Source organism: Nannobrachium achirus (assembly GCF_963921795.1).
Source record: "Nannobrachium achirus genome assembly, chromosome: 16".
Lineage (NCBI taxonomy): Eukaryota > Metazoa > Chordata > Actinopteri > Myctophiformes > Myctophidae > Nannobrachium > Nannobrachium achirus.
Genome location: NC_137823.1, coordinates 5,673,990 through 5,698,996, shown reverse-complemented (window position 1 = coordinate 5,698,996; position 25,007 = coordinate 5,673,990). Strand labels below are relative to the sequence as shown.

At 44.8% G+C, this 25,007-nt stretch overlaps 2 protein-coding genes across 3 annotated transcripts in view; one reads left to right on the top strand and one right to left on the bottom strand.

Annotated features, from left to right (window-relative positions):
- Positions 1 to 13,478: 13,478 nt before the first annotated feature.
- LOC308300540 (mitochondrial import inner membrane translocase subunit Tim10) lies at positions 13,479 to 13,745 on the bottom strand (the record flags this gene model as incomplete). Its single annotated transcript, XM_080744395.1, has 1 exon — positions 13,479 to 13,745. One exon carries the CDS (start codon positions 13,743 to 13,745, stop codon positions 13,479 to 13,481), a length of 267 nt encoding a protein of 88 aa, XP_080600521.1.
- A 2,886-nt stretch (positions 13,746 to 16,631) lies between these two features.
- Positions 16,632 to 25,007, top strand: part of angel2 (angel homolog 2) — a 28,919-nt gene continuing 20,543 nt past the window's right edge. For both annotated transcript variants that reach the window (XM_080744385.1, XM_080744386.1), the window contains exons 1-3: positions 16,632 to 16,762; positions 18,574 to 19,873; positions 24,321 to 24,390. In XM_080744385.1, the coding sequence (XP_080600511.1) occupies positions 16,713 to 16,762; positions 18,574 to 19,873; positions 24,321 to 24,390 (1,420 nt within the window). In that variant the 5' untranslated portion in view covers positions 16,632 to 16,712. The remainder of the gene's footprint in view (positions 16,763 to 18,573; positions 19,874 to 24,320; positions 24,391 to 25,007) is intronic.

Genomic DNA, 25,007 nt, shown 5'->3' with positions numbered 1-25,007 from the left:
AGAGCGAGCGAGCGTGCGTGCGAGCACCTGCTTCTAATGATATCAACGCACTTAATGCGAAATATTCACGTGCTTTCAGACTCTTCAATGCAGAAAGTATCCAGGATACTTGGATATTCAGTATCCAATAACTCACCAATGCAGAGATATTAGTAGTAAAATGTCGACATCTAGTGGTCAACCTCAGAGGAGCGCAAAAATAAAACCTGAGGTGACTCCCAGCCTCGAACCAGATGCCAAGTGTGCTCTGTTCCCCAGTGTAATGCTCCACGCCACTGACCCCGACGGAGCGGCGCGGTATTGGGCGCCGATGACCCCCGTGAGTCGCCACCGAGGCGAGCGCTAGCGAGCCGAGTTGCCGCGACGAACGGTGGGAACGGCGCCCAATCCCACTCAGCCGCGTTACCGAGTTATGTGCCGTTATGGACAGAATAGTAAATATTCAGTCCCTCACTATCAACATCTACCCCACTATCCACGTCATAGATATCCACGTCATAGATAAATGCACAAAAAAGGAGTCACTTCATCCGTTCATTAGCTCAGTCAGTAGAGCACGGATGCAACAAACCCACGGTTTGGGTTCGATTCCCCTGAGGGGACTAATATTCAAGGCGAGAGATATCGGCGCATGCGTACTTCAAAGTATCCACGGAGGATACTCCTCCGTGGATACCCAGTGCATATTCTCTGCATTCAAACGTCTGAGAAATGGTGAAAAAGTCGGATTGAATGCGAAGAGAGCAGTCGAAGCCGGTGGTGCGAGCGTGTTTGGAGTGCGAGGTGAGAATTTGACTGTCTGGAAGTGTTTGTGTGTGTGTGTGTGTGTGTGTGTGTGTGTGTGAGGAGGAGAGGGAGAGATAAGTGTTTATTCTTTGTTTGTTTGTCTGTCGTGTGTTCATCATCTGTCTGTTTTGGTGTACTATACGTTGTCTGTTGTCTGTACGTTGTCTGGAAAAAAAAACAAAAAGAAAAAAAAAACGTTGTCTGTTGTCTGTTTGTTTACTGTGTACTGTTGTGTGTCCGTTTTGTTCTGTGTGATATCTGTTTTGAGGGCGAGGGGGAGGGAGAGAGAGGGGAGTTAGTATAGTTTAGTATCCGTGTTTTTTTTTTGGGGGGGGGGGGCATGAAGCGTAGCCGGGGTTCGCTGCCGAGCAAGGGACAGTCAAAGCCGACACTACTGCAAGTGTTGAAACGCCATGTTGACAAAATTACAGTCACAGATGAGGAGCTAGAACCTGAGCCCATTCCGTTTCTCAGTCAAGTTGGGCGCCGTAGTGGCAGGACGGCAAGCGTAAACCCCGACGTGGATACTGAGGATGATGATGAAGGACCCCAACCCAGCGCCAAGCAGGCTCTGTGTGTGCACGACATTGGTAAGAATTGAAACGTGAAATGACATCGTGTTTTATTAGGCATAAATGCAAACAGTCAAATAAGTCAAGGAAGCACAGAAAATGTCTTTGCTGCCTACACAATCAAATGTATTATAACATCAGTCACTTAGATCCTAAAGTAGGGTTTTGTGTTCATCATTCATCTTTTTTTTCTGGTGCCAACACATGCACAAAACGTACAGTCTGTTGATGTTGCTGCTGCAGAAATGCACTACAGTCAAACAAACTTCCTAAAGGAAGCTCAACATCTATGCTGACTTGTGTCCTATATTCAATTCATAAAACAAGAAATAAAAACACTGCACAACAGGCACGACTGGCACGTGCACACATATAAAAGGGGGCTGTATCTATGTAAAAAAAGTGCCCTCTCCAGACCATGAATGCAGTTTTCACTATGGTGAAAGAAATGAAAATGCCCCTCTTTCCATGCCATACATGAAGGCAGCAATCAAGAGAATTGCCTTGTCCAAACTCTCCTGAACTTGAATGCATTATTTTATGTTGAAAGAAGTGCCCTCTCTGTGTAAAAATCCATGCCGTTATGGCACATCTCAAATATTGACTTGATTATGCTTAGTTCAGTGTGGTATCACACACCGTAAATAGCAGACCTCCAAGCTCACAACGCTGTATGCAGGGTTGTTAGGGTTACTTTTAAAAAGGAATCCCCTACAGTTACAAGTTACTTGCAAAGAAAATGTAGTCAGTAACGTAATCTGATTATCACAATTTAAAAAGTAACTACTAGTTACTTTCAGTTACTTTTGGATTACCATTTAGAAAAACTCTCTAATTAAATAAAACATGTTTTACCATTGATAACTAGACAAGAATATTGAGCCAATGAAATTAGGAAAAGGACAACAGAATTTTACTTAAGCGAAGTGGCAGTACTTTACGCTGATTCGATTTGATTATTTTATTGTTTGGCGTTATAACTTATTTGTAAAATTGATGAGGGCAAGGGGAGAATGTACTCCAGCATGTAACCCCCATCATTCAGATCCGTTACTGTAATCCAGATTACACATTTTAAAATGTAACCTGAGACTTTACAAGTTACCTGTTTTTTGTAATCTGATTACGTAATCCCGTTACATGTAATCCGTTACTTAACAACCCTGGCTGTATGTGCCCTCTCTCCAGACCATGCTTAGTTCAGTGTGGTATCACACACCGAAAAAATAGCAGACATCCAAGCTCACAACGCGCCGCGCAGCGACACTTTGTGAGCATGGAGGTCAGCTATTTTGAGCTTGGAGGTCTTCTATTTTCGGTGTGTGAGGTCTATTTGTGATATTTCCACCAAAAGGCCCTTTTTTGAAATCTCTAACATTCTCTGCACATTCCTGCTGCACATTCAGATTCAGATTCTGAGGAGGAGGAGGAGAGGAGAGGCGGGCCTCGCCGGGCAAGACTTGAGTCCAGTTCTTCAAGTTCAGGTCACTAGATAAAATCACATTTCTGTTGTTCAAATGTATGTATAATTTACATCAAAGTCATGGAACACACAGATGCATGCATGACTGGGCATGATGCTGGGTTGAATATATATTATTTTCCTAATTTATTTTCCCTTTGTCCCCAATGGAAAATGTTGTGATTACAGTGGATGATGATGATGCAGAGATTTTCCTGACTCAACACGGAGGACAATCTCAGTCCAGGCATGCAGGTACGTACATACAGTAAATACAAAAGAAATCTTGCATTCATGTAGTTTACATTCTGTATATACTTTCTTGCTAAATGGGAAATGATTTGTGATTACAGAGGACGCAGAGGGGAGTGGAATTGTCCCAGCTGACCTAGGGACATCTCCCTCCAGCCATGCAGGTAAAAAGAAAAAGCTATCTTCCATTGTAGTTGTTCAGGGGTAGCCTAGGCCCTCTACAGACCATGAATGCAGTTTTCACTATGGTGAAAGAAATAAAAATGCCCTCTTTCCATGCCATACATGAAGGCAGCATTCAAGAGAATTGCCTTCTCCAAACTCTCCTGAACTTGAATAGTAAGTTGATTTTTACAGACACACACTGATGGAGGAAAAGACGATTTTTACTATTTCACTGGGACACTGATGGGATGAGGGACACTGAGATGGAGGGAGAGCCATGATTTTATTTCACTGGGGTTTCAGACACACTGACGGAGGACCAGCCAGGACCACCACCTTCTGCTGCTGCTGGCCCATCCGTTCACCGCAAGTCTAAGAAGAAAAGTGGTGAGAACCGTTTCTGCTCATCACACTGGATCTCACTGCTACATAATATGTCCATCCTTATTCTGGCTTTACTTGCAGCATGGCAAGGCCATAGAGGTCAAAATCATTTTGATATCTGTCAATGTAACTTCAGTTGAATCACTTACAGTTGAAGTCTACAGTGTACCACGTCTGTTCACAAACAATAGCCGATCTACAAGCTCACAACATGGCACAATGTGATGTGATGTGGTGTGAACTTGTAGATCGGATATTGTAGGTGAATGTTCTCTACCAGAATAGGGATGCAGAATAGGAACAGTCCAGTCTAATGACATTCACAAGTGTTGCTCATGACATAAACTGTATCTTAGGGGGAAATGTTTACATATGTACGTACAGTAATATGACATACAGTTCTAAAAAAAATAACAAAATTCAGGGGTGCCGTGGATGATTAGGATATTTACAGGGCTGCCCTGAGCCAAAATGTTTGAGAAATACACACACCACATGAATGAAAACAATATATATATATATATATATATATATATATATATATATATATATATATATATATATTATGGTAAATGTTTTTCTATGATTTACAGTTGGTGGCAGGCGCAGAAGAACGGATGCTCCAGAGTGGGTTGATGAACGCAGATGGAGCCCCAGGCAGTTTCCGTTCACTGGACTTCCGGGCCCTCGTGGGAGAGCAGCAGATCTCCTGTCAGACAACCCTGTAGACTATGCAGAGCTGTTCCTCGACGAAGAGGTGCTTCAGCATATCGTAGAGCAGACCAATCTCTATGCTGACCAGTGCATCGAAGCACTGTCCGAAAAGCTGGCCACCGAGCTGCCTTTCTCAAGGGTCCGTGCTTGGAAGGAGGTGACAGTGGAGGAACTGAAGACATTCCTGGGCCTACAGTTTCTCACTGGCCTAGTGTGGAAACCAAGCCTCGAGAGCTACTGGGCCACAGATGAAGTGATAGCAACGCCCTACTTCAGCAAGACCATGCCACGCAACCGGTACCAGATCATTTGGAGGTTTCTGCACTTCAGTGACAATATGGAGATTGATGCAAGTGACAGACTTCATAAAATCCGCCCCATCCTGGACATGCTGCTCAGAAAGTTCAAGGAGGAGTATAAACCTCACCAAAACGTCAGCATCGATGAGGGCACACTCCTATGGCGCGGGCGGCTGAAGTTCAGAGTGTACAACCCGGCGAAACCCATAAAGTATGGCATAAAAATGTCGAACTTTACTTATTTCAATGGACTATCACTCAGTTGTCAAAAAGGTTCAAGGTTGTACTTTATTGTTACGTCTTTTGTAATAAAAATAAATCAAATGACCAGTCTTGTCTTTTTATCAAATGTGTTGATAGAACTAGCCTGTTTCAACTATCATACTGTAGGTGAACACCCCATGGGCCCTTACGGGTCCATTTGGTTCCATGTTACGTTGTAGAGTGCATTCATTATGGCTTGTTTTCTAGGCTCTGATGTGTCATAGTAAATTGGGTTCCCTTCATATCTGTCTTGTCTTTTCATCAAATGTGTTGATACTGTAGATCTAGCCAATCTAGCCTGTTTCAACTATCTATACTGTAGGTGGTAAATGGTAAACACTCACGTTATTTGTCTAAGTGGGGTACAATGAGTTTCAAGAATTCAAACTTGAGTAAACGCAATCTAAAAGCATCAAATCTCTCCATTCCCATAATTCAGTAAATGTACTTACTTTCTAAGTAATTGTCCATCACATACCTGGCTACCTAACTGACCATTACATGGTCCTCTGAGAGTACTCAGAGAGTAAAAATTTGACCCGTAAGGGTCCATTTGGTTCTATTTGTACACTATATTTCATGATGGTAGCCAGAGATAGGTGTAATGATATGATAGGTGTAATGATATAGAATGGACACACGGGGGTGCTAAACCTTCATCACAGCAGTCTATTTACAGGCACTGTAGACTATTTACAGAAAATGTCAACTAGACAACCTTTTATTGTAATTTATAATGAAAGACAGCAATTCAAAGGGTTGTTTGAGATATTTGCTGTAAAAGTTGAGCATTTTATGTTGGTCTGGCAATATTTCACAATATTTGGCAATATTTTTCTTCTCTTGAGAGGTGATTTAGGTCAGAAAATAATGCAACCTTTTGGTCCTAACTTCAAAAGGAAATGTCATATGAACTTACTTACATCCTCAGGCTTTCAAAACAGGTATCACATTTGCAAATAGTCCTAGTTGAAATTACTTACTGGCACAATATATACAAAACATGTGTTTTTCTCTGACATCCATTTCTGTGAAACACTATTACATGGAATATTGTACATGGAATATTGTACTTGATGTGAACATCAAAATTTCAGAAAATAATGATGCAGCTGCCTAGTTTCTCTGAAAAAAAAAATATGACTCACAAAATATTCTTTCATGGAGTTTGAGCCGAAACAATGCTAAAAGTTACCACAAAACAGAGCACTATTTTGATATATTTTTGCCAGACCCATGAAATGGGTAGGCCTACATAAGCAAATGTCGGTCTGTCCGGGTTTTCTATATAAAGGGTATATATGATGATGACATGATGATGACATGCCTACAAAAGGCATGATGTCATAAATGATGATGACAGACAGGGGGTCTGGCACAACCAGGTTGACCTGGTCTAGTTTTTATAAATATAATATGACTATATGATGAATATATTTGTCTACTCACCAGTATAAAGTAAACATCCTAAAGATTATTTTTCATATAGGCCATGTTGAGATAGAGGCCTGCTAGACAGTTCTGTCGCATTGTTAAACATAAAAATGCGATTATCTCAGAACCTAGTTTGAAAGGGAAGGTTTTTCAGATGACGCTCTCAATTCACCAGCACAGGTATTCAACATGGAACCTTTTTTTTTTTGACTCAACGCTCTTCAACATGAAAGAATAAACCTTATCCGAATGTTTATCCGAATGTGTTTGTTGTTCATATAGCACTTAATATAGCAAAGTTACAGCTGTTTCAAAATGAATGGGAGTGAATGTGGCAGGGACCTTTTTCTGATTTGGAAGAAACCTTGGCGGCCAATCTGTTAAGGGAGTCATTCATGCACTGTATGTATCCCAAACAAGGTCCACCCGTGACACACAGTGTAGCTGACACAAGATGTATGGGATGAATACCTGCTGGGCATACTCAAAGGATGTGGCATCTGCTGGCTTCATCATCTGAATGATGGCAGCCCCATCAAGAACTGTTAGGCCAGTCATATGATGCCGCGAAAAAGGCAAAATTGTTATAAATCTAATTCCACTTCCAAGGCACTCTAAAAGGTCCCTAGAAACACCTCCCTTAGGGTTCGCACTGTACTCGATGGAGAAAGTGGTTTTCTGGGCCACGCCCACCTGGAGCGTGGGAAAATTCGTAACTTTCCACAGGAAAGGAGTAGAAAGGCAAATGAGGGCACCAAAATGTGTGCAATCGTCACATTAGTGGGGGTAGAGCACATAATTGAGTCGATATCACGAAAGCTAATTGAATTAATTCGGCCATGCCCATCTGGAGCGTGGGAAAATTGTGAAATATCTGTAAGATGTTTCCTACGAGTACAAATGAGTGCAGCAAATGGTTTAAAAACCCCTAGCAGTCGCTGGTCGATTATTTATGGGATACATGAACCCTCTAGTGATCGATAGTTGGCCCATTTAATTAATTAATTGGCTAATTAGGCCGATTTTTACGTTGCGCAACATAAATCTTGCAATTTTCGTTTCAGAATCGGGGAATGTTCACAGGGCCAGATTAGGAAAACGGGTAGGGGGTATTGGAGCAATAAACTCGCTGCATTCATAAATTAAATAAATTCAAGTTTACAGCCTGTAGTACAGATTGAGTTTTATTAGTATATAATAGGTAAGTTACACTCTATCATTGTATCAGTCCGCACATCATTCACGCTCTTCATCCGAGCTCTCACTATGTGCATCATCAAACACCTCATCATCTGCATCATCATTGTTCTCAGAGTTCTTGGGGTTCTCACAGGTCTCCCCACAGCTACACTTGTCAGTACAGGCTAGTCCATCAGCAACACATCTACAGATCCGGTTTCTGCAGCCTGACGTGCATCCACACTTCTTCACCTCCATTAAGAAGGGTGGTGCAGGCTGCTGACCCATCGGTATGGGCTCCAGAATACCGTCAACCTTTTTCCACCCGTACGACTCAGGCCTCAGGGAGTTTCCACTCCACTCTTGGATTTGGAGGTAGGACCTTTGAGCGTGCAGCCCCACTGCATCAGCAGTTGGAGGGAGACGATCCAGGGTTACCTTTCTCTTCCTCTTCTTGTCATTGCAGAGATCCATGAATATCTGCGCTCTTTCCCCGTTCAGGTCGGTATCACAGCCATACATCGCGGCCACCAGCCTTATACCAGCCGCGTGTATATCGGGGATGGTGGCTTTTTTATCCCTGAAGACTGCCAGATCCCTGGAAAAATGGTCCCAATTCTTCGTCAGAGCGGTGTAGGATGGGTGATAGAAGAATGCTGAGGTGCAGTCGCACCCAAAGAACCCATGGAGTACGAGTAAGTTCTGCCTGACCACCGAAGGCTCGATCTTGAATTGGAATGACTCGACATTGTACAGTTTTCCTCCCCTTTTCAGGTACAGGCCCGTGGTTTGAGACTCGGCCAGGCACATCACCAACACATCAGTGTCATCAGCTTTGAGGAGTACGGGTTTGTGGAGTTTGAGTGTCTCCAACGCGGTCTCGACGATAGGCCTGTCTGCGTCACCAGTGCACTTCTTAGCAGTTAGCCTGGGCTTTGCATTGATCTTATCACTCAGGAGGTTGATGAACCCCTGCTTGTTGCTCGGGTTTGTCAGAAACACCGTTGCTTCAAGATCAAGTACAGTCCCGTCTTGGACTACGAAATCAAGGGTCTTAGTGGGGTTCCTCTGACGCTGAATGTATCCTTTCGGTGTCTCCTCTTCGTACCCGTCGAACACGACGATGATTTCCTGAGAGTCTCTAGTTTGTCGGGTGAGGTGAGAGACGTACTCATTTGCAATGCCACCCAGCGTCTTTCCCCGTGTCCAAAGGCTGGTGAGGTTCTGGATTAACATCCCTCCGTCGTAGACGATCACGGGGTTGGGGTTAGTGAGGGTGGCTTCTTCGACAATTGAACCCTTGCCCCAGGTGTCACAGAGGTAGTTCGAGAACTTGTTCTTCCCACTTGGTCTCATCAGGCCATCGGCGTTGAAAAGAGCAGGCGGATAGTCGGCCATTTCATAGTTGAAGGCTTCCAGAGCAGACTCTTTGTTGATCATGAGTCTCTGAAGAGCCAGCTCTGTGTCGAATCGAGTCTCCTTCTTTCCATCAGCCATGGCTCTGATGCGAGGTTTTGACGGCATCTGTATGGCACACTCCTTCTTCTTCCATTTAAACTGCCCATCAACAGCGATGCCGTTCATGCGTTCCAGGATCTTAGTGCCGACTTCCACAGCTTTGTGAACGTTCACAGACTCAGGAGCCACGTACCCCGAGCCAATGTTGATCACTTTGGGGAACTGTGACACTGACTCTCGTCTCAGGACGCACCTTGCCTCAAAGAACTCGACCGTTTCATCTGTCCATCGATTTTCCCTCTCAATTACAGGCTTCTTGAGGTGACGGGATGTAGTGTTGTCCAGTAACAATCCAGCCATCAATCTCATTCTCCGGTCGATTTCACCCAGTTTTGGGCGGGTCAGTATCCATATCATCCGAGTGGAAGCATCGAGCCGGCGCCCTCTAGTCAGTCCTTCAACTCCCTTAAAAGGGTCCATCAAGAAGGTCTCGATGGTGTAGTCACCATGTTGACAGCCATAAATGCTCTCTGTGGAAGTCCTGACCACGAAACCGCCTTCCATGAACTGTGTCTTTACGGCCTCTGGCATCTGGTCAAGTCCTCCATCTCCTTCATCAGCTGGACTACAATGGGATCATCACGAAGTTTATCAATGTCCAGACCTTTCGAGGAGGGATCAGCAGTTGCGGAGGGGTCAGCTGAGGCGGGGCCAGCTGTGGTGGAGTCAGCTGAGGCGGGGCCAGTTGTGGCGGGGTCAGCTGAGGCGGGGCCAGCTGTGGCGGGGTCAGCTGAGGCGGGGCCATCTGAGGCGGGGCCAGCTGTGGCGGGGTCATCATGATCAATCAGGCTCTGATAAAGTTCGGATGCTTTCTTCACGGTGTCCGGATTCAGTTGCTTGATTAGGATGGTCTTCAGGGCCGTCGAGAGTATTGTGTGGGCCTTCAAACATCGCCGGTAATTCCTCCCTTCCATGATCTTTGCGATGGAGGTGTCGCTGAACACTACGTTCAAGGCTGCTTCGATCCCAGTGTTCTTCATCATGTAACCCACGGCAGAGTGGTAGGACAGCTGAGTGTGAAAGTTCCCGATCATCACAGTAACGTCGAGCTTCAGTGATGTTTTGATCTGGAGCGCCTTTAGACACAGAGGAAGGTCAAACACCATTATCGCGTGTTTCCCTTTATGACGGCTGCTCTTGATGGCTTCTTCTAAAGCCGTCCTCAAAGAGGTGAGGTCGTCAGCTTTGAGATCAATGAATGGCAGAGGTTCGATCTCATGAGCTTCGGTTGGGGCTGGGTTCTCTTGGAGCAGTTGTCTGATGGATCCGTAAAATGACGGGATCCCGGAACAATTGGTCGCCTTGGCTACTCTCAGGTTATCAACTGCTGTGAGACTGATCTTTGAAGTTTCTGGTTCCCACTTTGAGAATTTCTCTGTCGGCGGTTTTAACATGCTCTTGTAGAATGGCACGAGGACTGTTGTGTCACTGGTCATAATCTGTTGGGTGGTCACCGTTTTCCTTGGAATCGGAGTGGAAATGTCTTCACTCTTGTCCTGAGTAGCGACAAGCCTACCAGTGATGTTGATTGACCCCTTCCCGTCTTCTGTCTCCTGGATAGCATCGGCATTGTCAGTTGCATGGATGTCTGATCATTCAGAGCTAGTACACCCGGTAGAGCTTGGCTTCATGATCATCTTACTGATATTTCACAATTTTCCCACGCTCCAGATGGGCGTGGCCCAATTAATTTAATTATCTTTCGAGATATCGACTCAATTATGTGCTCTACCCCCACTAATGCGACGATTGCACACATTTTGGTGCCCTCATTTGCCTTTCTACTCCCTTCCTGGGCAAAGTTACGAATTTTCCCACGCTCCAGGTGGGCGTGGCCCAGAAAACCACTTTCTCCATCGAGTACAGTGCGAACCCTAAGGGAGGTGTTTCTAGGGACCTTTTAGAGTGCCTTGGAAGTGGAATTACATTTATAACAATTTTGCCGATTCCCAGGCCATAATCGACATCATATGACTGGCCTATGTACACGTAGCATCAGGGACTTCAGTCGGAGCTGGATACAGTTCCTCCAAGCATGTGAGAAGGACACTCTTGGTCCCAAGTTGCAATCTTCCTCCATCAGTGAGTGCTGGTGGCCATGCTTGGTCCTCGTGCTGAAAGAAGTGGTGTCAAGTAAAAGCAGATCTTTGCTCTCCACTTAAAATGGGCTGCACAGTTCTTCCATTACATTGACAAGTGAGCAGACATCTTCTCTAGATGCTTTCTGCACACTTGCTGCCTGGCTGGTGGAGCACACCATTTTGTCTTTCCTTTAGATCTATGTATCTTCAAAGTCTTCAATTAGTGCTGCAACCTCTGCGCCAGCTATCATCCACCATCAGAGGGCACTAGGGTTGTCTATAAGACCTACCGCCCCTCCATCACTCTTCATGAGAGCAGGCACGTGCACACATAGCCATCAAAGGGGGCTTGAGCTCCTGCCCTTTTATCCGTCTGTAAAAAAGTGCCCTCTCCAGACCATGAATGCAGTTTTTACTATGGTGAAAGAAATGCAAATGCCCCCTCTTTCCATGCCATACCTGAAGGCAGCATTCAAGAGAATTGCCTTGTCCAAACTCTCCTGAACTTGAATGCAGCATCTTATGTTGAAAGAATTGCCCTCTCTGTGTAGAAATACAGGTAACACTTTCTATAAAGCCCACACATATAATGCATTATGATGGCATTAATAATGCATTATAATACATTCATAATGCTTCATAACTACCCTGATAAACACACATAATGCTTCCTGATGCACTATATCATGGCATTAATAATGCATTATAATGCATTCATAATGCTTCATAACTACCCTCATAAACACACATAATGCTTCCTGATGCACTATATCAACAGTCATAAGACATTATAATGTCACTTATAATTAATTATAATGACTCAATTTATGGATGCTCTTGAATACTTATGAAGATCACATCTATAATGCATTATTTGAGGACACTCATCGTGCATCATAACGCACTCTTGACTGACTGCTTATAATACATTATGATTACCTATACACACAACTCAAGTCAACTGTAGTAGCGACTCATAGTATGCTATAATAACCCATGCAGTATCATGAGTCGTCATTAGCGCAAAGTGACACACATATGGATGCATCTATAATAAGGCATAAGTCATCCTAACGCTTCATTGTCGGGGCTAAGTAAAGTGTGATGCAATTGCATGCATTTAAAAGCTGCATCTTAATTATTATAATGCAAGACACAATAATACAATACATACAGTATTCAAAGTAAGAAAAAGACCAAATACATTTTACAAGTTTTTTATTTGCCAATGGGTGCAAACTAACAGCCACTAACAGCCACAATACAGTACAAACAAAGTCAATTTGTTAAACAATAAAAACAAATAACCCCCCTCCCCCACCACCACAGGGGGGCATCAGAGGACTCACTTGTAGCAACTCTACAACATAGAACATAGAATTACACTTTTTTTGGTGCAGTGCAGATTAAATGTTAACAATAAAAGGTCATAATGAGCCAAATACTGCTCACAACAGTGATAATTTTAGAGCATATTTAAACACAAATGAGGTATGTACTGCTCACAACAGTGAGAACTAAATAAAAGTAGGCTCTTAAACACTTGGCCCTTAAAGGAGTAGTTCTTCACATAACCTTTACACTAGTAAGACACCTGAGGGTGGAATGCGACCTCAGGGTGACATGCGACCTCGCCCTAAAGGGTGAGGTCGCGCCAATTCTTGACTATCTGGCCAACCACAGCGTTTCTCTGACGATTCTAGTTGTTATCATTCTGGGGGGAGTTTGTTCATGTTTTTGTGAGGGTATCAACCCTAGGAGACACGGGGAGAACATGCAAACTCCACACAGAAAGGCCCTATCGCCAACCCCACCTAGGGTGTGAGCGATAGGGCCTAAACATGGAGATGTGGAGAGACTATATATGAAGATAGTCCAGTCCATCATGACTACCGTCATAGACAGTAGCCATTGTTAGGCCGGAGTCAATGGCTGTCTGTCTGACTGTCTGTACAGGAAGTGATGTCACATGACATACTTTTTATGCCCATATATGAGTCATTCTGTACCACATCTCCAACAAAAAAGACCCATGAATTCTAGTCACCAGTGATTTAGACAATCGAATCCAGATGTTATCAACCCTTTCCATCCCGTCCCTCAAAATGACCAGGGGTCCGCGGGGGTCCGCGGAGCTCCGGGGGGTCCGCGGGGGGTCCCTCGGCCGGGGCCGAGGCCCCTGGGTCGGCCTCGATCCGAGGGGCGCCGGCCTCTCGGCCCTGGAGCTCCAGGCTTGTATCACCAGGTCCCCTGCCTCTCCCCAATGGCGAGTCCCAGCTCCAGCCGGGCCGCCGCACCGCAGCCTCGCTTACGACCTCAGATCGGACGAGACGACCCGCTGAATTTAAGCCCCCACCTCCCTCAGACTCTAGCCACTGCCCACAGCTGCCTTCCTCATCATCTCCTCGTCCTGGACGGACAGCTCGGTCAGTTTGCGCCCCAGCCTCTCGTGCAGGTCCAGGTACTTGGCCACACAGCGGTCCAGGCACACAGACTCGCCCTTCGTCAGCTCTGCCTCCTTGTAGTGCGGGGGAACACATTTCCTGTGGCACGCATTGGTCATCCTATTGTACATATCGGCCATCATCTCTACTTCCAACTCCGCCGCCAACTGCTGTGCTTTCATGGGATCCATGTTGTCTTGGTACTGTAGAGAGCCGACAACCACCAAACCGGGTCACGTTCTGCTGCTGATCTGATCTAACTCTTAGTATCTTTAACTTCTGTAGGCTATTCAACAAAAACATGGTACTTTAATAAATATTCGGTCAGCTATGTGTCCCTCACACATACTATACGTCGCTGATCCGACCGATATGCTCATATGGATATCTCTGTATCTGTCAGTCATTGTCCCCTTTTATGCCCATAATGGAGCTGACTGATTTGTTTGCGCCTGATGCAATGACGACACAATGTGATTGGACAACACACTCCATATTTGGGTGTAGCTGCATTTGAGAACTCCTTATAATAACAGCCATACTGAGTCATATAGTGACATGAGTCTGATGGCGTTGTCTGGTGCATTATCCCAAGAGGGAAAATCAGTTACCCAGAGGCAGCACAGCAGTATAAGGTTATTTACAACGTTACAGAGAAGTATGAAAAAGAAAAAAAGAAAAAAACAAGAACAGAGTACAGGAGTACAGAGTACAGTAAGAACAGTACGAGCAAGGTACATCAAGAAAGGGAACGAATAATATATATATATAAATACAGATCCTTCTCGTAAAATTAGAATATTGTGTAAAAGTTCATTTTCTTCTGTAATATCATTATTATTTCTAAACTTTCATATATTTTAGGTTCGCTGTGCATGCAGTGAAACATTCAAAAGCTTTTTTTGTTAAAATGTTGATCTTTATGGCATACAACTCATGAAAATCCATATCTCAAAATATTAGAATATTCCACACAACCACTCAAAAGAAGGATTTATAATACAGAAATGTCAAACGTCTGAAAGGTTATGTTAATTTGTGCACCTATCTATCTGAAAGTTTTGGAGCACTTTGTGCTTCCGTGGGTTGACAAGCTTTATGGAGATTCATCATTTCCTTTAGCCAAAAGCACTTGGCACCTTCCCACAGAGCCAAAACTACTAGTAACTGGTGTACTGACCATGGTATTACTGGGCTTAACTGACCAGCCAACAGGCCTGACCTGAACCCCACAGAGAATCTGTGTTGCATTGTCAAGATGAAGCTGAGAGACACCAGACTCAACCACACAGATGAGCTTAAGGCCTCTCAAAGCAAACCTGGGCTTCCATAACACCTCAGCAGTACCACAGGTTGATCACCTTCATGCCCCATCGATGAAGACATTTGTTCAAAACTCAAAAGTATTCTGTAGCAAGTACTGAGTGCATACATTAACATAACCTTTCAGAAGTTTGACATTCTGTATTATAAATCCTTCTTTTGAGTGGTTGTGGAATATTCTAATATTTTGAGATATGGATTTTTTTGATTTTCATGAGTTGTATGCAATAGAAATCAAAATTTTAACAAAAAAGCCTTTGAATATTTCACTGCATGCACAATTAACCTAAAATATATGAAAGTTTAAAAATAATAATTATATTACAGAAGAAAATGAACTTTTACACAATATTCTAATTTTATGAGAAGGATCTGTAATACAGTGCCCAAATCAAAGTGACCATAGTCAATGCTAGTTAGTGCAACACGTATCTCAACATCATGTCAAACACAAGCAGAAATACAAAAAAAACAAAAAAAAACTACTAACACAACCTAAAAGTGCAGTGTCCAAAGATCAGAGCGATAAAAACAATGTGTAACGTGTAAAAACGTGTAATAAATGTTGTATGACATTGATTGGACTCTAGCCAATGGAACGCGAGAGATGCTGCTCGGTCCTCCTGTCACTGTGACTGTAACCCAGCTCTGCCAGTGGAGAGAGACTGATGGCACATGAAAGATTCAGAATCAGAACCCATCGGACACTCCTACACTCACACATGGCTGATGATCAAACAATCAACCTCGTCACAGTGATAACAACAACCTTAACTTGATGGAATAGCGGACATCATGTTTCAGCTCGGATGTTTTCGGCTTTAAAAACGCTGTTCTGCCCCGGCTGTGTTGAGGGAGGGTCGCTCTTATGGTAAGTGTGGAAGCATAGCCCTGAAACATGACGGTCGCTGATACCATGACGTACGAGCGACCGTCATGGATGAGGATTCACCTCGGCTGGAGGACGCGAATTGAACAGCGTCTACAAACTACACAAACATTCAAATTTCACAAACAAAGTGCTTAATAAAGTCACAACGCATTGTGAATCTTGGCCGGTATTGTATAAATGTTGGCCGGCATTGTGTTCTTTAATAAGAAGCCTTTTTTTAACCGATATTGTTCTGTTTTCCCATGCATTTCCTGGCGTTCCCCATGCGCACAAACGCCATCTATTGAACACTGAGATGTGGGCGTGGCAAAAATGGGTCCGGAAATGCATGGGAAAACAGAAAGATATCGGATAAAAAGGCTTCTTATTAAAGAACACAATGCCGGCCAAGATTTACAATGGGTTGTGACTTTATTCAACACTTTGTTTGTGAAATGTGAATGTTTGTGTAGTTTGTAGACGCTGTTCAATTCGCGTCCTCCATCCGAGGTGAATCCCCATCCATGACGGTCGTCGTTTCAGGGCTCGTGGAAGCCAAGGAAGGCAATGACCTTTTCCCTTGTTGGTTCGTGAGAAAGTCAAAACAACGAGATGGCGTTTTAAGGTGCTCCATAATTCACTCATAATTCATTAACAACAAGGTAAACATTGCGTGACATTTTTGTTTAGTCCTCGGTGCTTGTTGCATTACATAAGCCACCGTGGGGCTACGTTTCCACACGGACCATTATTTCGCTTGCGCCGAAATGTAGTTTTCTCCCCGATTCATTTCGTTCCGTTGTGCACGACAAAACTACAAATCCCTAACAGCCAATCGCGTCGCTCGCTCACCAACGTTCTGTCAGTGTGTCGTGTTATTTTGGCGACGCACATTTGCCTCTTTAGGTTGATCGTGTGGAATATAAACAATTCAAAGCGCCGTCATGTTAATATTCAACATGCTATGTATGAGCAGCGAGGTATAAGACATGCCTCTTACAACACTGGTGGGAAGTAAGTAATACTAAAGGAGTTTAACGGACAAAATGACAGTTAAACGGATATTAGGCTACCCTTAGCTAACTTTGCTAACTGGTAGTAAGCGCGTAGTAAACATGCAATTCGCTGTCAGCCAGTTGGTTTCCCAAAAGTTGCTCAGCCAGCAAAATGTGCTGTGGAGTCATTCATTCATCAGCATTGTTGGTCTAACAGGGGGGTCCCCAATTGTTTTTCTCATTGATTATCTTAATAATATGCAACATTGTTTTCTCACTCAACTGTAAACAAAACAACATACAGTAGTGTATACAGGGTAGTATCTGCACACTACATTTATTTATCTATTATTATCTGTCACTAAAGTGACAATTTAAGGGCTTAAATGCCAAATTGGCCAAATGTTGATATTTCTAATTTGAAAAATGTTCTTTATTTTTTCTTTCTTCATAATATTTATCTGTGGAACCGAGTACAACTAAATGTAATGCCTGCAAGTGCCTGTCAGGGTGGGTTCAAATTTTGGGGGGTCCCCAGTTCAATCATGATAATATTTGTGGGGGGTCACGCAGCCTTAAAGGTTTAAGAACCCTTGCTGCAGTGTTGCATTGGTGATTTTGTTTGGGGGGTGCGTAATTTTAATGACGTCACACGCACGTAGCTTAACACCTACTCTACATGTCAGACAATGGTCTATTGATATATGCATACAGGCTCGTTCCTTTGTTAAAGGGGGCCTGCCACCTAAAGGGTTACTGTCACTTTAAGAATCATCTTAAAAACACAAGTTAACATTTTTTTGTTATTGTGGGCATGCACAATTATAAGCCAATCAAATTAATTGTCTGTATAGCTTGACTGTATGACTACTTACTGTACTGGTCAGCTGTTGTTGGGGGCGAGGGGCAGATTACACTGTGACATGAGCTTCAGACTGTTTCAGACCGTTTTCAGAGAAGCTCATGTCACAGTGTAATCTGCCCCTCAACCCTGTTAGGTGACAGTACCCCTTTAAATCACCCTGTCGTGACACTGCAGCTTTTGTAAACGTTGTCGAGGTGTGAACTTGGAGGTTGTTTTGCATCGGTGCGCGTGAGAGGCGTGATGCTGCTCAGAAAAGATATGGGACGGCGTCTACACGCGTGACCGGACCAATACATCACTGTATAATACCAGTAAGACTCCCTAATCGGGAGATTAAGCGACCGTCACGTCGCATACACAAACTTTAGAAGGCAATCGTAGCCAATCAGGAGGGAATATGGGTAATGGGACAGATCATGTCATCCATGATGACATGACTTTAGAGATACTGTGTACCGCTTTGCGTGATTTTAGGCCAAAACCTGTAGGAGCAGTGTCCAGAAATGTGTTTTGCAAAAAATCGGCCTCATAGTGGCGCTAGAAGAGGGCCATGTGAGAAATCAGGGGCGGAGGTTGTGATTTGCCATCCAAGGAGTGTGTGTGTGCAAAGTTTGGCATGGATAGGGCCAACGGAGTGTGGGGGGCAAAAGTGTGACGTGATGGACAGACTGACTGTCTGTTTTTGAGAGACTATGTCAGTGGTGCTCAAACATTTTCATGTGAAGGACCCCCATCTCAAAATATTTAGTTCCAGGGACCACCCCCAGAAGCAAAGTTTGAGTTACAAATGTTCGCTTTGAAAATACATATATTCAAAGATTTGCACACATTTTCACAACTTTTTCAAAAATAGCAGATCTACAAGCTCGCAGCAGTGCCACGCTGCGAGCTTGTATATCTGCTATTTTTCACTGGTTAAAGCATTCAATAATTCTAAGCCTAAATTCCACTCCTTTTCCTTCCAGCCCACACATGTTCCTGCGCCGGCTGAGTTCCGCGGGCTCCTCCTTCCTCCCCCTCTCCCAGAGCCGGCCGGTCCTCCTCAGAGCCGGCTGTAGGAGCACCGCCTGCTCCTCCACCCGCCACCACCACCTCCCTGTCCCTCCATGGTGGCCCGGGCCTCCTCCCCCCCTCCCTCCCTCCCACCGAGCACCCCGCCGCTCCCACCCCGTTAGGGCGTCCCGCCCGTGCCCCCAGCTGAGAGAGCGAGATCAAAACGTTGGCCCCGGCGGTGTCTTCGCGGCTAGTCGTACCCGTGGCGTTCTTCGTCCTTCCTGGTCCGCCGCCGCCAACCCGCTCGCCGGTTCCGTCCCGCGCTCTGGCCTCCACGCGTCCGCCGGCCTCCTCATGGACGGCGCGGACCGAGGCCCGCCGTACAAGCGGAGGAGGAGTACGGAGGATGACAAGAGGAGTCCGGGCGCGAATGAAAAGGAGAGAGAAGGACATCGTACGACCAGGGGAGATTCGGCAGGCAGAACTCCAGAGGGAAGCCCGAGTAAGGGGGGCCACCATCATCACCGGCCTGATCCGAGCGTGACCGGCGCCCCCCGACGCAGGGACGAGGCGGGCGTTGGGGACCAGCTGGACCGGGTCTGGGAGACGGTGGGGAAAAGAAAAAACAGCAGCGCTAGAATAAAGGGCAGAGATAAAGAAGAGTGCAGAGATAAAGACAAAGACAGGACTAGAGACGGTGGCAAGAACCCGAGGCCTCACTCGGGGCAGAAAGACGGAGCTACGAGTTTCGCTCCGAAAAACGCCAAATCAGACGGAGCGCCCCGCCCGAGGAAGTCCGCCTGGAGCCAGCTGTGGGACTCGCAGCAGCCCCCGGCGTCCAGGACCCATTCCTCGGAGCAAAAGCCCCGCGGCGCGCCGGAGCCCGGCCCTACGCCCGGCCCCACGCCCAGCGGCCACAAGCCCAACCCCTGGTTCAAGGATGGGGCGGCCAGGGGGAGCAATGTGCCGGATGGACAAGAGCAAGGGGGCTGTCCCTGGCGGCGGCCCCCACCCTACGCACCCAGACCAACTCACACCCGCCCTGACCCCTGGTTCCCTTTAGCCCTGCAGAGGAACTGGAACGTCCTCCCTGCCAGCAAGGGACGTCCAGGGGTCACTCCCTTTGACTTCACGGTGCTGTCCTACAACATCCTGTCTCAGGACCTGCTGCGTGACAACTACTACCTCTATAGACACTGTCACCCTGCGCTGCTGCCCTGGGAGTACAGGCTGCCCAACCTGCTGGCTGAGATCCGCCATTACGATGCAGATGTGAGTTTAGTTTAGTTTACTTTGTTAAAAGCAGTACTGCAGTATGAAACACAGGACAAATACATACACAGATACAGTATACACCTTCAAGAATAAATAATAATTGTTATCAAACCGGTACTCGAAACGTTCTTAGAATTTAACATCTATCTATAAATGCGACAAATCTCTGTCCCGACGCGCGGTTTTCCCGAACCGGCGCGAAACGTTCGGAATCTCCTTATGCGGGGTTGATTGTTGACATCAGGCTGTTCCGGAGGAAATCGGCGAAAGCTCTGACTCATTGTGACATCACTTCATAAAAGGCTCTGACATCATGTACGCCACATGAGTCAACAAAAAATCTCTGTGATTGTGTATGTATGTATGTAATCCGCGTATCTCGAGAACCGTTCGTCCCATGGGCACACGCGTTCTCCATATATGGGCATAAAATGAATGCCCCCATATATGAGTCAACAAAAAATCTCTGTGATTGTGTATGTATGTATGTAATCCGCGTATCTCGAGAACCGTTCGTCCCACGGGCACGCGCGTTCTCCATATATGGGCATAAAATGAATGCCCCCATATATGGGCATAAAATGGATTGCAGACAGACAGATACAGATATCTCCATATATGGACATAAACCGGCGCGAAACGTTCGGAATCTCCTTATGCGGGGTTGATTGTTGACATCAGGCTGTTCCGGAGGAAATCGGCGAAAGCTCTGACTCATTGTGACATCACTTCATAAAAGGCTCTGACATCACGTACGCCACATGAGTCAACAAAAAATCTCTGTGATTGTGTATGTATGTATGTAATCCGCGTATCTCGAGAACCGTTCGTCCCACGGGCACGCGTGTTCTCCATATATGGGCATAAAATGAATGCCCCCATATATGAGTCAACAAAAAATCTCTGTGATTGTGTATGTATGTATGTAATCCGCGTATCTCGAGAACCGTTCGTCCCACAGGCACGCGCGTTCTCCATATATGGGCATAAAATGAATGCCCCCATATATGGGCATAAAATGGATTGCAGACAGACAGATACAGATATCTCCATATATGGACATAAATGGACAGAGGCAAACAGATGGTCAAAGATCTCCATATATGGGCATAAAATGGACGCAGACAGACAGATACAGATATCTCCATATATGGGCATAAATGGACACAGGCAAACAGATGTTCAAAACGGGTCCTATGACAACAGGTATAATGAGGTTTGCATTAAAGGGGGAACCGGCACTGTGTCTGCAACACAGTTGGAGGCACAGACAGATACTCCATATATGGGCATAAAATGGACGCAGATAGACAGATATCTCCATATATGGGCATAAAATGGACCCAGAACTATAACTGCAGTGATCTCCATATATGGACATAAAATGGACACCGACAGACAGACAGACAGATACAGATATCTCCATATATGGGCATAAATGGACACAGGCAGACAGATGGTCAAAACGGGTCCTATGAAAACAGGTATAATGGGGTTTGCATTAAAGGGCGGGGCATTCATTCCCTATTTACATTGTTCCGAGTTGGCCAGGTCGCCGACTAGACGCTGGGCCGCCCGAACTTCTAGTATTTTCTAAATATGGGGGCGGCTGTGTTAAGAACGTTTCGTTGTCAAGCTCAACGTTGGGCATTTGGACCTATACATGGAGAAATGGAGAAAACATGTTTGGCCTAAACATGGAGTTGTGGAGAACACTATATATGGAGATAGTCCAGTCCATCATGTCATATGGGACTACCGTCATAGACAGTAGCCATTGTTAGGCCGGAGTCAATGGCTGTCTGTCTGTCTGACTGTCTGTACAGGAAGTGATGTCACATGACATACTTTTTATGCCCATATATGAGTCATTCTGTACCACATCTCCATGTTTAGGCAAACTCCACACAGAAAGGCCCTATCGCCAACCCCACCTAGGGTGTGGGCGATAGGGCCTTTCTGTGTGGAGTTTGCATGTTCTCCCCGTGTCTCCTAGGGTTGATACCCTCACAAAAACATGAACAAACTCCCCCCAGAATGACAACAACTAGAATCGTCAGAGAAACGCTGTGGTTGGCCAGATGGTCAAGAATTGGCGCGACCTCGCCCTTTAGGGCAAGGTCGCATGTCACCCTGAGGTCGCATGTCACCCTCAGGTGTCTTACTAGTATGGCCTATTACTGTATAGTTTACATTAACCGTACATTGTGTCAGTGTCATATGCACAGTAAATCTACAGTGAGCAACATTGAACTAGAGATTCTTCTGTTTTTGTCGCATTCCTAAGCCAATAATATGATGACCGGATCATCGGTCAGAAGGAGAATCAGTAGTGACTCTCCTACCGGAGACGGTATAAAATGATTGGCTCAGAAATGCAACAAATACTGCATGAACCTATTCAGAACGGGTACACATTATTGTGTATCATTATTTTATGCTTTAATTATTGAATAGCAGATATACAAGCTCACAGCGCGGCACTCGCTGCGAGCTTGTAGATCTGCTATTTTTGAAAAATCGTGAAAATTAGAATTTTGACCTGATTCTATAAGTGTCTTTTGTCCTTTGAATTGAAGTTTTTTTTTTTTAAACCTATGTTTCTATGTCAGCAATCTGGCCAGCCATCGTCAAAGAAAAGGTCCTTTTCACATAACTGGAGCTCAGTTAGTCTGTTCTTGAGAGACCACTATGTCAGTGGTTCTCAAACCTTTTCATGTGAAGGACCCCCAACATGATATTTATTTGGCCACGGATCTCAAATTATCTAGTTCCAGGGACCACCCAGAAGCAAAATTTGAGTTACAAACATTCGCTTTGAAAATACATATATTCAAAGATTTGCAGACATTTTCACGACGTATTCAAAAATAGTAGATCTACAAGCTTGCAGTGCGGCACTAGGTGCCGCGCTGTGAGCTTGTAGATCTGCTATTTTTCACTGGTTAAAGCATTCAATAATTCTAGGCCTAAATGTGTTAAAGGCTTCATTGGGTGTGCATTTGATAGAACATAAGTAATTCTTTGGGAAAACCACTCCTTTAAACATGAATGGTCATAAAAAGCAAAAGCCTCACTCTTTTTCCAACTGGCTGGCTGTATGTAGTACAGCAACCCTTTTCAGTCATTGGCTTACATCTTTGCTTTACGGTTTGAGTTCACCTGTTCTCTCACAGTAACGGAAAGAACTAACGAGACTGCGGAATCCTGTGTTCATTTAACTGAGGTGCTAAACATGAACCCATAACGTTTAGAGATGCACCATTACCTTTTTTCCTTCCCGATATCGATTGATAACTACCGATCTGATACCAGTGTGCAATGTTAAAATAATCTATCCACAACTTTCCAACGTCCGATCGTGCATTGCGCAGAAGGCGAGCGGCATTTCCGGCGTCACAGCCGAGAGTGATCTATAAGCTCACAACGGTTGCATCTGCGACGCGACGAGAGCTTGTATGTCTGCTGTTAACCGGAAGTGTCCCGCAGATGATGCTACAGTAAAGTCTTGCGGAAACAGGTGGATGGGACAATGATTCTCAAAGTGGGTCGGTCCAGGGACCCTCAGGGTTACAAATGTAACGCTTGAAAGTGTACAAATAAATGACGGGTGCATTTGGTTCCAAATCAGAGTCATGGTGGTCCTTGAAATGAAATAGAACTACAGATCTAGGATTAGAAATGCCATTAATAATTGTGAAACAAGTTAGTAAAATATTAATGCAAATAGATGAGAGTGTAAAACAGTTGTGCAACTTCAACTGAGGCGTTAAATAATAAATGAAATACCATCATGTGTTAAATTACATGCTATGGGAATCATGGTATAGACCAGGGGTTTTCAAAGTGGGTGACGGGGCACCCTGGGGTGCCGCGAGATCATTTGATAATATTTGGAATTTATTTGGACATTTGAAAAAATATTTAGTATCATTTTAAACTTGAAGTACACAGTTATTTTCAGTCAGTTCTAACCAAAATGGCTATTATCTCAACGTTTTCCTCCCAACATAATCACTAAAATATAATTACTGTCAGGCAGAAACCTCTGTCGCACAAAACTAGTGAAAACAGCCGATCTACAAGCACACTGTGCTTGTAGATCTGCTGTTTTCACTGTTTAGTACATTTTATAGATGATAAATACAAAACGAACATAGAAGGTTTCCACCCGACAATGACGATGTGCTATAAATATAAGGTGCTGGGAGTGAAAATTATAATGTAGGGGTGCCTCGGATTAAAAATATATTTATGGGGTGCCCTGAGACAAAAAGGTTTGGGAACCCATGGTATAGACTGGCATATTGGGCAGCATTGGCAGCTTTTCCGATGCTGTATCAGAACAACTCTAATAATATTACAATTTGCTGGATCTGTGCTGTGTCTGTCTTTAGCAAGGCAGTCAACAACTGAAACCCTTTGGACTCTCTCTCTCCTCTAGATTCTGTGTCTTCAGGAGGTGCAAGAGGACCATTATGAGAAGCAGATTAAACCAGCTCTACAGGAGATCGGTAGGTACACTTGTGTGTGTGTGTGTGTGTGTGTGTGTGTGTGTGTGTGTGTGTGTGTGTGTGTGTGTGTGTGTGTGTGTGTGTGTGTGTGTGTGTGTGTGTGTGCGTGCGTGCGTGCGTGCGTGCGTGCGTGCGTGCGTGCGTGCGTGCGTGCGTGCGTGCGTGCGTGCGTGCGTGCGTGCGTGTATGGCGGCTTTATCGTGCCAGCTAAGCGAAGCAACGCATGTGTGCCAAATGGCTTTTTGTTTACATATGCGTGCGTGCATGCATGCGTTAGTTGTGCTCCAGTGGCACTCCAGGGCACACGATTGCGCTGGACGCATCGCGTCTTTGGTACGCGTCACGCGTCCTGTAACGATGCCATGCGCGTCTTTGGTACGCGTCACTCGATGCCATGCAGCCAACGAGGTACACGTCTCGTGTCATGTAAAAAAATAAATAATAAAAAAAAAAATCTGTAAATGTACTGTGATTCTTATATCATTTGTTTTAAGCAGTAACTCATTCCAGTTCAAATACAGACCAAACCATTCAATTCTATGCCATTGCCATCCACTATTGTTGCCTGTTCCGTTGCATTTAACAATGCAGATCTAATAGTTTAAATATATTTTACT